This window comes from Lepisma saccharinum, chromosome 1, assembly GCF_977018435.1.
Source record: "Lepisma saccharinum chromosome 1, izLepSacc3.1, whole genome shotgun sequence".
Lineage (NCBI taxonomy): Eukaryota > Metazoa > Arthropoda > Insecta > Zygentoma > Lepismatidae > Lepisma > Lepisma saccharinum.
In genome coordinates, this window is record NC_139229.1 from 104418478 (window position 1) to 104432835 (window position 14358).

Here is a 14358-nt window from a genome sequence, read left to right on the forward strand (position 1 = left end):
GAGGCCCAAAGTTGTTGGTGCATATTAATAATCTATTAACATTATCGACCTGTAAATATCAATTAGATACAGTCCCTATTAGCCTACCTAGGTATTTATGTTAAACTTCATATTCTTTGGCAATCTGGAAAGGTCATTATCGAAATATTGCTATTTGATGTTGCTCGAAGTTCGTTTGTACGTTGCAGTTTCAAGATATCATCCCTTTTCTGTTACTTATCTCTTTTTGGGGAGGGGTCAAGTGCCTCCGTGTACCCTGTTATATCTGCCAATGCGACACAATATATTAAAAATTTGCCCCCTCTAGGATTGACTTTGCCCCCCTACAAATAATTCCTGACTACGGGCCTGTGTAGGTCCAGTCCCAATTAGCCTTACTGTGCACAAAAGTGAACTTAAAACACCAACTTAAACCAAACCAAACCAAATGAATAAGTAGGCAATAAAGCCGACTCTACGCTCTACCATGTTCCTGCAGATTTTAAAATTCGGCTAGCAACAGTTTAAAAAGTTATAATGTTTATTATTCTGATTTAATTATACACGTCATACAGAAAACACACAAACATTGAAAAAAACCTTCTATACTCGTTATTAAAAAACAAGAGGTAATGAAATTTCAGTAACGAAACTCGTGATACATATATAAAAAATAGAACTGAATTTAAAAATTCAAACACCGGGTGAAAATGTTTCAGACGCATGGTGACTTGGCGCCCGGTATTTACTATCCCTGAATATCACTGCGCTCTACATAGAATTTTCAAAGTTAATTAACCATAATTTTAGTCATAAATGACATGAAAGCCGTTAAATTGTATTGGCATTGAGTACATCTTGCATAAAGCATCATCTATGGAGATACATTTTAATAATTTACATGAATAGGTATATTGTGTGCAGTGCATGATCATAATATAATATTTTTTATTTTATGTTTAGCAACATATCTTTAAAGGTTGCAAATTAAGGCGTGGGTGGTCAACAAAAAATAAAAAAAAATGTCTGATTCAAAGTTTGGCAAATCGGATTTGATTTTATCGAGTACTATACTCTATGCAACTCCAACTGGGGGCTGGGAAATAGCGATTCAGCGATCATTTTCGCGGGTACACCACATGTTGCCAAACGCACCGTAAGGCGAGAAAGAGTCTTCACGGGCAACGGTATTGTCAGAACCAGAAATCAGCGGGGGTTAATGGTACAACTGCACACATGGGCCTGAACGATGAAGTTTTCGGAAGGACCACCCACAGGTCGGAATGCAGGCGGGCACACAGTCATATAAAGACAACTGGCAAATACAAAAGTACGCTTGGCAACGTTGCTTCGGGAGAGCGATGTGGTCCCTTCAGCTTTTACTTCGCAACTGAGTTTGTTGACACCCATCGGACCACACGCCCCCGAAAATGATTGGGGGACAGAAAGGGCCAGAAATAGCCTTCAAGGTCAGCCGCCAGTTGGAGTTGCGTTCAGTATAATACGAGGGATGATCGGAAAAAAAGGTTACAAAGCATATAACTTTTGTTTTATTCACTGTAACGTAACGAAAATGTATGTGTACATTAATAACATGTTTGTCTTGTTGCGAGTTTGAGGACTTCGGATTCTGACCATGTATACCCGAGAAGCGGACATTTAAAATGGTGATTCGTCTAGAAAATTGGTCAAGAGTAGAAGTGAGGGCAGTGGTGCGGTTCCTGTGGGACAAAAACACTACACCTGCTGACATTCATAGGCAGATTGTGGAGTTGTATGGGGAGGGGACAATTTCAAGGCAACATGTAGCGAAGTGGTGTCGTGCCATAACAATGATTGCAATAACTTATGCTGTACGCTGTAGCCAACAGTGTGAAATTATTTCCAGGGTGAAATAACTTCGCAAACTGCACAAAAATAGACAAGAACCTACCTTAACTTGACTGTAGGTTGGATCTTCCTTGCATGAGCTTCCTCGGCGATTCACCAGCGAGAACCCATTGACGGCCACTTTTATTCGAAGGCTTTCTCCAATAGACACGTACTGCGCTTCTTTTGCGTGGAGAATGTTTTCTGTACCAAATAATATTACATAGAATAGATGAGATTTCACTAATCAATAGCGAAGGAACGGGGAGGTGCATGGGTTCATTGTACCCCCCCGCACCCAAAATTTTCGGAAGGGGATACAGTACCCCCTAAATCCTTTCTTCCGAATTGTACCCCTTGTACCTCCTCAAATAATTTGACAGACCCTCAAAGATTTTTTCGTAGCTAAGCGCAAAAAGTTTATTTTGTCTATATTATCTCCCTATCAAAGAATTCAAATCAATATCGTACGTTGTGATACTAGTTGTTTCCCTTGAATCCTTATAAGGAAACAAAAACTCTAAAATTAGTGCAAAAGAACGGAATTAGGCCTAGAACGTGTACAGGTTTTTTTTAAAAAAAAACTGTTAAAAACTACGTTGAAAGTAGCATTTTTTTTAAAAATTAAAAATTTAAAATCAGTTTGTGAATATTGATTTTTTAAATAACAGTATTAATCAGTATTAATTTATGTAACTTGAAAGCTTTGTCGTCTGTTCTAAATTAAACTACCCACATTCGAATATACACATAAAACACAAATTATATATATATATATATATATATATATAATAATATTATATATATATATATATATATATTATAATATATATATATATATATATATATATATATATATATATATATATATATATATATATATATATATATATATATATATATACACACACACTCTGACGTAGCCTGTGTGTGTATAGCTTGAACTTTGCCCCCCCCCCAATAAATCAAAAACGTTCCTTTGCTAGCAGGACTAATTGTTAAGTTGATAACATAATTCATTTATGACAGTCCCTTTATTAGTTTCACATACAATACCTTCGCCCTCGTCGTCGTGATTACCTTAAAGAGAAAGAAAAGCTACGTAAAATATGAAAGTATAGGTACAAAAAAGTATCTAATGAATGTCTACCGTATTTTCTTCTATCGAAATACGCCCTACAGTGGCAATGCGGAAGTATCTTTTGGGATACCACCAGTTATTGCTTCCTTGTTACAAAGTCGGTGGCTTACATCTAAATTCCTGTGATACTCTCGAAGCAATCTAGCTCTAGCAGTGAGTTGGGAGAAGATTTGGCGTGTTCTGAATAACCAAATAACCGGACAGTTAGAAATTGCAGGAGTTCGCTAAAATTGATCTATTATAGCCCAGAATTTTACTCCGGAGTATTTAGTCGCATAAAACCTACAATACTACTAATTACACTAATTGGACATTTCAGTCTGTTCTAGATAATTGTTTATGATTTTATATAAAATTACAGACATTTCCTACTTAAATGTACAGCCACCGGCAATACAAATGAGACACCTAGATCCTGAAATACTTGCTTCCCTGTAAGGCGTTATGTGTGTTGCCGTATACTACGTATACTACGGCGGTACTAGAAGTTTCCATTGAAAATTTGCTATTAAAATCCACTTACCGCCGTGGATTATTAACAGTATACATGTTGACAATTCACAAAAGCAATATCAACAAGAAAGTAATATACAATAACATGCTGTACCGTGTTGTTAAAATACACGTTTCATATTTTAATATTTTTTGAATGATTTCTTATACATATTTAATGGAAACATAACCCAAAGTTAATGGAAACATGGTTTACCTTTATCGTTTCACCAAAGGAAAAATCTGAAAATGTTGGGACTTCAGCACTGGATGGCGCCACATCTGCTAGAAACGCTTAATTTCAGTTAAGTTTCTCTTCCATTGTATAGTAAGCTGCTTGCTGTCAGTCAGTGCTTGGGTGCCTATATGTTCAGTCCGCAGTTTTCAAATAAAGTTTCGACATTGTGAGATAGCAGCATTGTGGCACCGAAAAGGAATTGCAAGGTTAATGATATACTTTGAAGTGATTTTTTTTTAATAAGAAGTGTAAAGAAGATGGTAATATATAATAATTATGTTGTACCTACATGCAACTTTGTCGGTTCACCCCCCCCCCCGCTCCCCAACAGGCTTCTAGTCAGCAGTGTCCCAGATTTTCATTTATGAAATATAGCAACCCTACTTTAGTGGTTGTCGCAGGCACTGCTCTCTACAATAGTGATTTGATTAGGCGCGCACCATCGCCGCCGAGTCCGTGGAGCCAGCGGACCACCATTTGTGCCTGACATGATTGAGCTCTGCTATTTCGAATGCTTCCTACTTCACCCAGCCAAAGGAGAGAGCTTCCTTTCTCTGACTGCTATTATCTGGTCACGTATCAATATATCGTATTTAAATCCGGGCTACATTGATGGAAATTCAATTCTCACCTGTCCATGGATCCTTTGTATCGTGAATGTATACATTCAGCCCCTTCGTAGTATCGTTTTCGTGGTCATAAATAAACGTGTACCCGAAGTCATGGCCAACGTTCTCGACTTCAACTTGAGGCAGAAAAGTGAAACAGCGTCCGGAGTTCAAGTGATACGTTGTTTCCACAGCAAGATCTGGAAAACAGATATTAAACAAACGAGTTATTCTTAAGCATGAACACAATATTCTGTTAAATTTTGAAAACAACAATAAAAATAAGGATAAAAAGACAAATAAATCACATGGGTTTCAAGATAGTGGATATACAAAAAAATGCAAAACTATGGAAAGAAAATACACTTGACACGGTTGATGAGCCATAGGGATATTTCTTTCTGAGGAAAATACACCAACAGTGACTTGGTTAAAACTACAGCGCCTTGAATAACGTAGTGTGGAAAACGGCACGGTTCTGCGCACTATGGCTGGTTCAACTCGAAAATGACCCGCTAGAGGCGCTGGTGTTGGACCCGGTGCTTGGTATTGGTCTGCTTATAATGGAAGTAAATGGAGTTTTCGCTGAAACGTCTGATTCTTTTACATGAAGCATTTCTATGAATGTGATAATTGCTATGATATTTGGTACAGTGGTCGCGAAGATATTAACGAACATTCTAGACAGTCGACCACGTCATACTTTCATTAATAATACGTGGAATGCTCTTGGCATACTAAATTTTTGTGTATGAATTAGGTTCATTATTATTATCATCATCATCATTTCTTTTAAAAATATACACACTGAAGCATTTGTATTTTTGATATTTACTGTATCTTTTCTTCCACTTTAAACTAATCGCGGCGATGATGATAATGATGATTCCATGAAACGACAAGGGGAACCCCACAAAACTTTCTTAGTTCCATCGACATGAGTGTAAGCATAGGCGTAGCTAGAACTTTATATTTGGGTGTGCACAAAGAATGAAAATGAGGTCTTCTACCTTTTTAATAGCATATTTTGCAACACAAGCACTTGGCTCTTTAACTGCACTGATGTTTGTAAAGGAATATAAATTCACTAAATTACAGTGTTGAAAATTTCTGAATATATGTAGTAGAAAACAATCCAATTGCACACACACAAAATGTTCATAAATGTTACGAACAAATACATCAAAATACACGTCATCTATAACAAGAGACGTCTGTCAAAAGGTACAATGTTCTTAAACTCATCAATAACTTCATTTACATCAATAGACTAAGCTTTTTCCTGTTCCACATATAGCAAGAGTAGGGCTTCCAATCTATCCTGCTTCTGAGTTGCTCTTAAGTTAGTTCTAACTTGGGTAAGCTTGGAGAAAGCTCTCTCTCTCACGTGCAGCTTGTGACAGGTATAGAAGAAAAGCACTGCAGTACAGAGCAGAATGCAGTAAATATCTTCTTTCTCCAATGACATCAAAAAATCGAAAAACTATAGACACTCGTTTCATCAGCGATAACGCACACGTTTGTACCAAGTAATGACATTTTCAACTTCTTACAAAGTGCCGCTTATTTTCTCTCTTATTGAAATATCTGTCTTTAATTCTCTTTGATAAAGCAGCCCATTAGGGCGTGCTTAGGCACACCCCGTAGCTACGCCTATGAGTGTAAGGAAACTTTCAAACCAATGGGACAAGCGACACGGGATGTTCACACTGTCACACTAGTGACACACACTTCCAGACTATAAAATAGCATTCATTGCACATGAGGGTCCAAACAGAAAACGACACGTTCATATGGCGTATTCGCGTGCTACTTGTTACTTCGGTCGGAAAGCTCCTTAAAGGAAGGGTGCTCAGACCGAAGTGACGCGCTACAGGGGGAGTTCCCAACTAAGTGACAAGCGACATAGTGCCTTCAGTCTATTGGCAAGCGTTCGCTGCTAATTGTGCGAACAACAGATAGGCGACACGACAAACCGCACATTACAACAACAGATCTCGACATGATTAGCCACACGTGTCGCTTTGTCGCTTGTGCGTCGCTCAAACTGGGCCATTTCCTCAATAGCTTGCAACATGTTGCCGTGGTTTGTTGTTCGGGCATGCGCGATGCAATGAGTGTCTTGCTTTAGGGAGATTGCGCACCAAAGCGACAAGGGGCACGCGACACTTATCGCTTGAGGATTTCACCAACCGAACGCTGGCCTGTGCTTCCCGTCATGCCGCTACGATGTGAAATGTTGCTCTTGATTGGCTCGTTTCCAATCAACATGTGTCGCTTCGGTATGGAAGTTGCCGTGGACCGAAGGCCCTATGTCGCTTTGGTGTGAAATCCTCGTATCGTTTGTTGCGTGTCGCTTTGGTGTAAAATCTCCTTGAGGAAACTGTGCAGTCAGAGCTTGTGTCCCTAACTTTCGAAAGGCTGCATTGATTACGGACTGCTCGCTTTTACGCGACACTTGTGGTTTGTCGCCTCGGTATGAAATATCTCTCAGGATACTATTTATATTCTAATAACATAGAAAAATAAAACTCTAGTACACAATCTAACATCTGACGTCCGGAATCACTTTGCGATGTTTCTTCTTGTGTTACGCATGCTATTTATTTATTAATTTTATTTTGCTTTTCTTTCCAAATTAATGTCATTTCGTGACTGCAAATCACTCCACAAATATAACTGTTTCCATCAATTCACTTACCGTCTCTCTAGACAAACAAATCTACACAATATATTCCAAAAACTAACTAAGCCGCATTACTTTCATAACAAAATTAGCACCTGGTTCGATCGCACTGCCATCTATGTTTGTCATCCGTCTGGGGAACTAGTTTCTTGGGTAGTTTTCCACACTACGTTATTCAAGGCGCTGTAGTTAAAACTAAGTATGTTCAGTGGTGTACGTCTATGCCTAACGATTGTCTATATTCTGCGTGTAGACAATATAGACTATGTAAACAGCATGGCGACAAGCGTCAGCTTAACAACGGACTTTTATTATTAAATTATTAATTAGTTTTGTTTGAACAGTGCAATCCACCCCTTAACTAGACACACAACTGCATGTAAAAGTATATTATTTGGTGTTATTGTATCACTCCCCCGCCCCCACGCGCATATATATATATATATATATATATATATTTATATTTATTATATACACATACCTAGGTACACACACACACACACACACACACACACACACACACACACACACACACACACACACACACACACACATATATATATATATATATGTATTGTCGTCTTATTTGGTACATTTTGCAGAGAAATTTGTGTTTATTCTTAATACGAAAGCATAATGAATGGCACTTACAAGAAGCATTACTTTTTTGGTTCAGACTGTACCAAAAATTTTTCCCAAGGCGCCCGTACGTGGAGTTTGACCATAGTTCTTCAAGCGTTGCTGTTTCCCATGGGAAATTGGGCCACAATGACGACACAGTGGGCGACCCTTTCTGTGATACACTAGTGATGTTATACTTCTGCAAGAGACAAGCGAATAATATGATACTCCAATAATTACCATCTGTCCCGGGAATCTCCGGAGCAAATGAACGAAAATAAGTTCTCTGCGCAAGTAAGACTCGAGAGGGCTCGACTAATGAACGCGTGAGAGGGGACGTGAATGCAGCAGCCGTTTGCAGCAGCGGGAACTGCTTTGCTCTGCACACTCGCTTTCTCCCCTTCTCTACCGTTGCTCCACAGATTCCCGAGACAGAGTATGTATTGTTTTCTCCACTACATTCATTTCTTAACATAAGAGGACTCGAAACATTTATTAATTACTGCTTTAATCAGAGTTCTTTAAAAATACATCTTGACAAATTTTAAATGACAACATGCAACAACCAGTATCCATACTTTGAATATTCTTGAGTAGAAACCAGTCTTCTTTCCTGCAATACAAAGTACATAATTTATAATATTTTAATTTTAAAATTTGATAGTTCAGCTAGTAAGCATTTATAGTTTCCTTGATCGCACAATTAGTACATTAGTACATTATATTTCAAGATGTATGACAAGAGAGATAAAAATAATGTGAGATAATATAAAAAGTACAATATATTATATTTTATAACTAATGGAAATATTTAGATAACCTTGCATTCCGATACTTTTCTGTTGTGAGAAATATTAATTTCTATTGTATTATGTGATGAACATCTTAATTGTCTAATTTACTTTGTTACTGCGATAAACAATCAAATCCAACATGATATTTAAATATACATAGAAAGAATAATCTTAGGAAATAAGAAGGTAGAAAATAATAAAACTATACTGTCTTTGGAATGTGACTAATGTTTTCTTCAATGTATTTATGTAAAGTATTTGTTTTGTGCACACATTATTTGCTTACTTGCGACTTTAATAAAAGCTTACATAAATTAAACTTCTACACAGCTCTCACGCTCTGAACACATTTTAAAACTAGGGCTGAGTTTCCTTTTCTTTATTTTTAATTCTTGATTTCGTTGTCTTTCGAATTCAAGAATTCAAAATTCCGTTACACAATTTACTTATTCTCGGAATGACTTGGCTCACTATGTTAGCAGTAATCTAGATATTCCATTAATTAACCTTTTTGAAAGTTTATTGCATTGTAATATCCGTTGTAGAATTGTAGATATGGATATTACATACTTGCGTTTCAGGGGGAAACAGGCTACACAATAATGCATTTCGTAATTGCAGTTTTGACCTTCGTTTTAATGGTTGGTTATTCAACGACAAAAATGGTAATCTGGAGTCAATATAAGGGTGGTTGTATCACTTTGCTTTTTCCGAGTTCTTCATGGCTTTCATTTAAAAAAATTTATTTTCTTGAAAATGTTTGGAGGGGCTGTAGCCTCATCAGCTCACCCTGCGTACGCCAGTGATAGAGAGGGAATCTAAATCGGCCAGGACTTGCTGGCTAAGCAATACCATATTCGGACTTGAGCAGATAGAATACACCTGCAATGTACGTATATATTCTTTCCCTGGCTGAGTTCAATTACGGACAAGATGAATGTATACATAAATACATGAAGATATGAACGCGAACCCTGTATTTTGCCATTAAATTTCCATTTCTATTTGTTACTTACCTCCAGAACAGACAGCTTGAAGGGAGGATCTATGCAGACGGTGACGGCAGGATACGACATCGTCTTGTTCATAAGGAGTAAGGTATGGGTTGTGATTGGAGGATATCGTACCTTCTGAAAACAGCTCGACACCTGAAAAAGAAACAACAATTGAAAGCTCAGATATTTCGAGAAAGTGATTATAAGGTTTCCAAAATATAACGTATTCTTTTATACAAAAGTATTGCTATAAGTATGGAACCTTGGCTAACTTGCTGAAGAAGTGAGTAGTATGGAGAAAAAGATTCAAACAGCTTACAGAGCAGACGTGTATGAGTGACATTTGCTTTGACTCAACTCTGATTGTTGAAATCACATGGAGATTATGGGGAAAGGTCGAAATGATTATGGGAAAATTAACCCCCCTGGTGTTAGGTAAAATTATTATGTGTATATATATCTATCTATATATATATTTTTTTTTTTTCAGTGACGATTGGAAATGTAGACATATGCTAAAAACTTGAAGGATGGATTCACAGCCAAGGTCTAAATAGCGGGAAGTAATTAGAAAGTTCTATCGGTTTCAGTTATCTTCAGTTAGGAGTGGGGAAAAGATGGGGTGTGCAACCTCTAATCCAGCAACGAATTGGTTTATTGGGCATTTCTCCTATTAAATATTTTTTTGAAGAGAGTTCTACGTTCCACAGTTTTCTGCACGGGAAAGTATCTTTCGCGACTTGTAGAACAAAGGGAAATTAAAAATACAAAATTTATGTGCTGCATAGATATGTCGAGACTTATCCAAAGATTTAACTACAATATGAAGAATTTCCGACTACAACTGTTTAGGCAGAGGTGTGCAGGCACTCTGATTGAATGTTGTGCACTTTCCTTGCATGATATAAATATTTGTAACAACAAAAGAGGTGTAGAGTGTGCAGTAATGGATGAGATCAGTATCAGTCGATTAATATTTCTACATTTGTCCATGCTGTAGAAGATATTGCAGAAAAAAGAAAAAAAACATCTATTTGCTTGATATTTCTAGATTTTATGTGTACTCGTATATTAACTTAATGCCCCCCCCCCTCCTCACACACAACAATCATAATTTACCTTCATTTAGTACTGTTAAATCTTTGAAAAAATGAACTTGGTTTATAGAGCCCCCCGATGACCCGTGAGTCTCTCCCCTGATTTTCTTGCGGGGAAGAAAAACTATTTAAAAAATTAATCAAACCACCGTCATATGGAAATGGTCCGTAACCTGTTCGCCTTATCAAAGAAATGTACACACTGATCGCATGTCGTCACTCATGAGTCAATCGGCCTTGAGCTTGAATACGTAGAACCAAGATAGAGAATGCTAACTGGACTTCCGTGAGAGCATTACAGTTGCTAACAATAGGACCGAGACAGGCAGCTCCAGTGGCGCAATCGGTTAGCGCACGGTACTTATAGGACAGTACTTATGAGCTATGCCGGGGTTGTGAGTTCGAGCCTCACCTGGAGCAAATATTTTTTCTCTCGTAGTACAGATCACTGGCTCAGCATAATATAGGTCTGGTGCGTTTGGGAAAAGGGTTCGGGTTCTGATGCTTTAATTTAAGTCACACTGTATCAATCAAAGAAAATATAAGTATAATTTTATATTGGGCATGTGTAAAGATTCTAAACAGTATGATCGAAGATGTATATCATATCTGCAATGTTTGCTACTAAAGGAATAAACGTAAATAATTGTTTGATGTAAAATTGCATATTTTGACTTAGGTGCGTCTTCCCGAACAGCCTAGATATTATATGTCTCTAAATTGGGCTTATCATTTCAGACAGAAAAGGTATATGTGGCAACTAATAAATATTTCTGACCATTCTATGTACGAGGGTTACTTGAATGTTTTGCACACTTTATCGTTGCTTTTGTAATCTGATTAGTAGGATCCAGTGGCGGCGATTGGGTTCCAAAACCGGGGGTGGGGGGGGGCAAGGTGCCAAAACTTGGGAGGCAAAGACAGTTTATTTCCCTTTGTGTATAAGTTTTAGCATAGTACAGGGGTAAAAGTGGCAAAAAGTGGGGGGCAACTGTCCCCCCTAATCGCCACCACTGCTAGGATCTCCTCATCATCATGATTCTGAATTGCACCGAATCGTTTTCCACGGAGGAATTTCACGAATGAATTAAAGTCCCATATGTGATAGGATTTTAAGACGGACAGAGAAGCAGTTTTCGACCGTACTTTCAGAGATTGTCTTTTACAGCACGGGAAATATGCTGCTTCGTGTTATCAAGCAAAATTTGGACACCCTGATCTGAATCGTTTGCTTCTTCAGTTCCGTCGTATTTTAGCAATTAGTCAAAGCCTGGCAACGTGTCTTCCCGTTTCGCCGAATGGCCCAGAGGCGCATTATATCAGATTTCCCACCTTAGTAACATTTTCGGCGAAAGGGGAATTCATGTTTGGCCGAATTCCCTATCGCCGAATATTTTGAAGGAAGGGAATTTTCCCTTCGCTGGGAAATTTCAATAGATCAACTCATTTCAAGATAGCGGAAGATAAATTGAGCATATGATACTTTATATCGTACTTACCATTGTGTAACGCAATAAACAGAAATAAATATAAATAAACAATAAATGAAAAAATATTTAAATCAAAATTACAAGTAAGCCAAAACATGAAATTATTTGTCACTTGTTGTGTATCAGCAGAGTGATATTGGTATGGGTGCATTTTCTGTGTCTTTTCTTCTTGGTTGGAGGATGCTTAATTTCGTTCCCTCTCAAATGATACTTTTTCAAATACTGAATATCAACATCTCCCCCAGAATAAGTACATCAAGCATCATATCATCTTTCCTCTCTCTCTCCACCCAATACAAAAATGAAGGAGGAGGATTCTGTAAGCCGTCTAACATGGCATTGGGCGTTCCTTGACGCTTGTGTGATTGATTCGCACGCAACTTAAAGGATTCCTGGCGAATCCCTTCTGTCAGCTAAATGGGGAGATGTGACGTGCCAGCTGCTCGTTTCCCAAGCTGTTCCTGGTGGTATCCAAGAAATGTATCCTGCCATACTTTTAAGAGACGCCCCTTTGAGTAACGCGTGTGTTTGCATTACCTTTGCTGGGAGACTGCAAACATCATTTTCAACCCTTCACACCCGTTATTGCTGAATTCAGTAATAAACAAACCAGTGATCTTTGTAGAGTGGATCAGTATTTTTTTAACATAATTATTATTTATTATAATAATAATATCACACAAATCTAAATTTGACCTTACAATTGTGGTTTTGGTGAAGTAACATTGCAATAAAAAACAATGATGACTGGAAATTAGTACAGCGCTCTAATTTCTGCAAAGAATGAAAAATGCCAAACCTGTGTCAAACGACTAACTTAATGTCTACGTAGTATCATAAGTCATTATCCTGTAAAAAGTAGGAGATAAACTCCTAATCTTTGCCTTGTATCCAAGAAATATATTCTCCAGCTGCAAGTAAATTATTTTCTTTCAGAAGACTTAAGATTTAATTATTGGTATTGGTTAATTTACATCACTAGTTTTCCCCTCGAGACAAGATTAAATCTACAGAGATTAATTTCGTGGAAAAAATGTCAAATATGTTATTTCCGCATACAAAGATACATAAAGAAGAGTTAAAATCTTTCATAAACCATTCGTTATAGAAAACACGAACTTTTCGAGCAGCGAATAAGTGCTAAGGCGGACTCAGACAATCTTGCAATAAGCTAATAATGATTCCTGATTAATTAAGTTTAATTAATTTCTAAATATCTTTCGTTTGCTTCAACCACCTTAATTGTATTTTATAAAGTGTGGTTGTGGTAGGTTGTAAAATGCATCATGTTGAAGCGCGTCTATTTTGCTCAAAGGTAAGTCTGAATCAATACTCAAAGTATCTCCTACGTGTAATTTAAAAATTCAGCTCAATATCAGCCAATTTATCTTCATCTATCTTGAAATGAGTTATTTTAATCAAGCTCAATACCAAATAGACACAGAGGTCCCGGGTTCGAACCCTGGCCCGTGGAAATGAGTGTTCTGGTAGTGTCCCTTGATCAATTTCAACACATCATCACTCATCCTCATTTTCGCGATTTCCCAAAAAGTGGCAAAAATGCGAAGTAAAATAAACCAAACCAATCAACAAATACCAAACAAAATTCTCTGTCATCGGTCTACCATTCTCTGACGGAATGTCCAGCGTAACGCGCTACAAAGCCAGAGGTTCCAAGTTCGAACTCTTGTCAAGACATGGGTGTATCTTTGTGTGTTTGTCCCCTCATCCATTCATCCTCATCGTCGCGATTAACCGAAGAGATAGAAAAGCGTAATGAAATAACCGAAATACAAATAAGGAAAGCTGCTGCCCTAAATGAAGGAAATAGTTATTTTCCCTGTGAAGATTTTGCTGATGCAAGAGAGGAGTAGGTTTTATTTCAGGATTCGATCGCTTTGAATCCTACAGCAAGCAATTTAGAACGTTCCATTAACCTTAATTTAGTTGGATTCCGTAAGGCTTCTGTCATTGGCAAGTTTGCTTGTTACAGTGGTGAGCTTGGTTTCCCCTGATACTGAAGAACGAAGAAAGAACTTTTGTTGTTGTTATTTTTAGACCAATAAAACTGGCGCCTGAGCAGAATCTCAAATCCGAATTGAATCTCACCCACGTCAAATAACAGGCCCATTGTGGTTGTCTAGAGTGTGCGAATACACGGTGGGCGTTTATCGCTGTAATTTGAAGAGATGCACGAAACCGCGATCCGTCTCCAATTTATTTGATTGCCTTATTTTTCAACGGAAAGTCTTGATTACATTGTAATAAAGCACTAGTTAACTGAGAAGAGACCGGTGATCCCTCTTCCTACCTGACCCCGGTATCCATGGCAACAAAGATTAATTCCC

The 14358-nt window shown here is 37.7% G+C and overlaps 2 protein-coding genes and 1 non-coding gene across 3 annotated transcripts in view; 2 read left to right on the forward strand and 1 right to left on the reverse strand.

Moving 5' to 3' along the window:
• LOC145998916 (uncharacterized) overlaps positions 1-14358 on the forward strand; it is a 281190-nt gene that overhangs the window by 187563 nt on the left and 79269 nt on the right. The window lies entirely within an intron of this gene.
• Positions 1-14358, reverse strand: part of LOC145984886 (uncharacterized) — a 33704-nt gene that overhangs the window by 18378 nt on the left and 968 nt on the right. The window contains exons 2-5 of the mRNA XM_083118262.1: positions 9445-9576; positions 7665-7833; positions 4351-4527; positions 1913-2052 (exon numbers count right to left, since the gene is read on the reverse strand). Coding sequence (XP_082974388.1) covers positions 1913-2052; positions 4351-4527; positions 7665-7833; positions 9445-9576 — 618 coding nt within the window. The remainder of the gene's footprint in view (positions 1-1912; positions 2053-4350; positions 4528-7664; positions 7834-9444; positions 9577-14358) is intronic.
• On the forward strand, positions 10849-10940 carry TRNAI-UAU (transfer RNA isoleucine (anticodon UAU)). Its single transcript is given in 2 exon segments — positions 10849-10886; positions 10905-10940. It is a non-coding gene; the product is annotated as a tRNA-Ile (tRNA).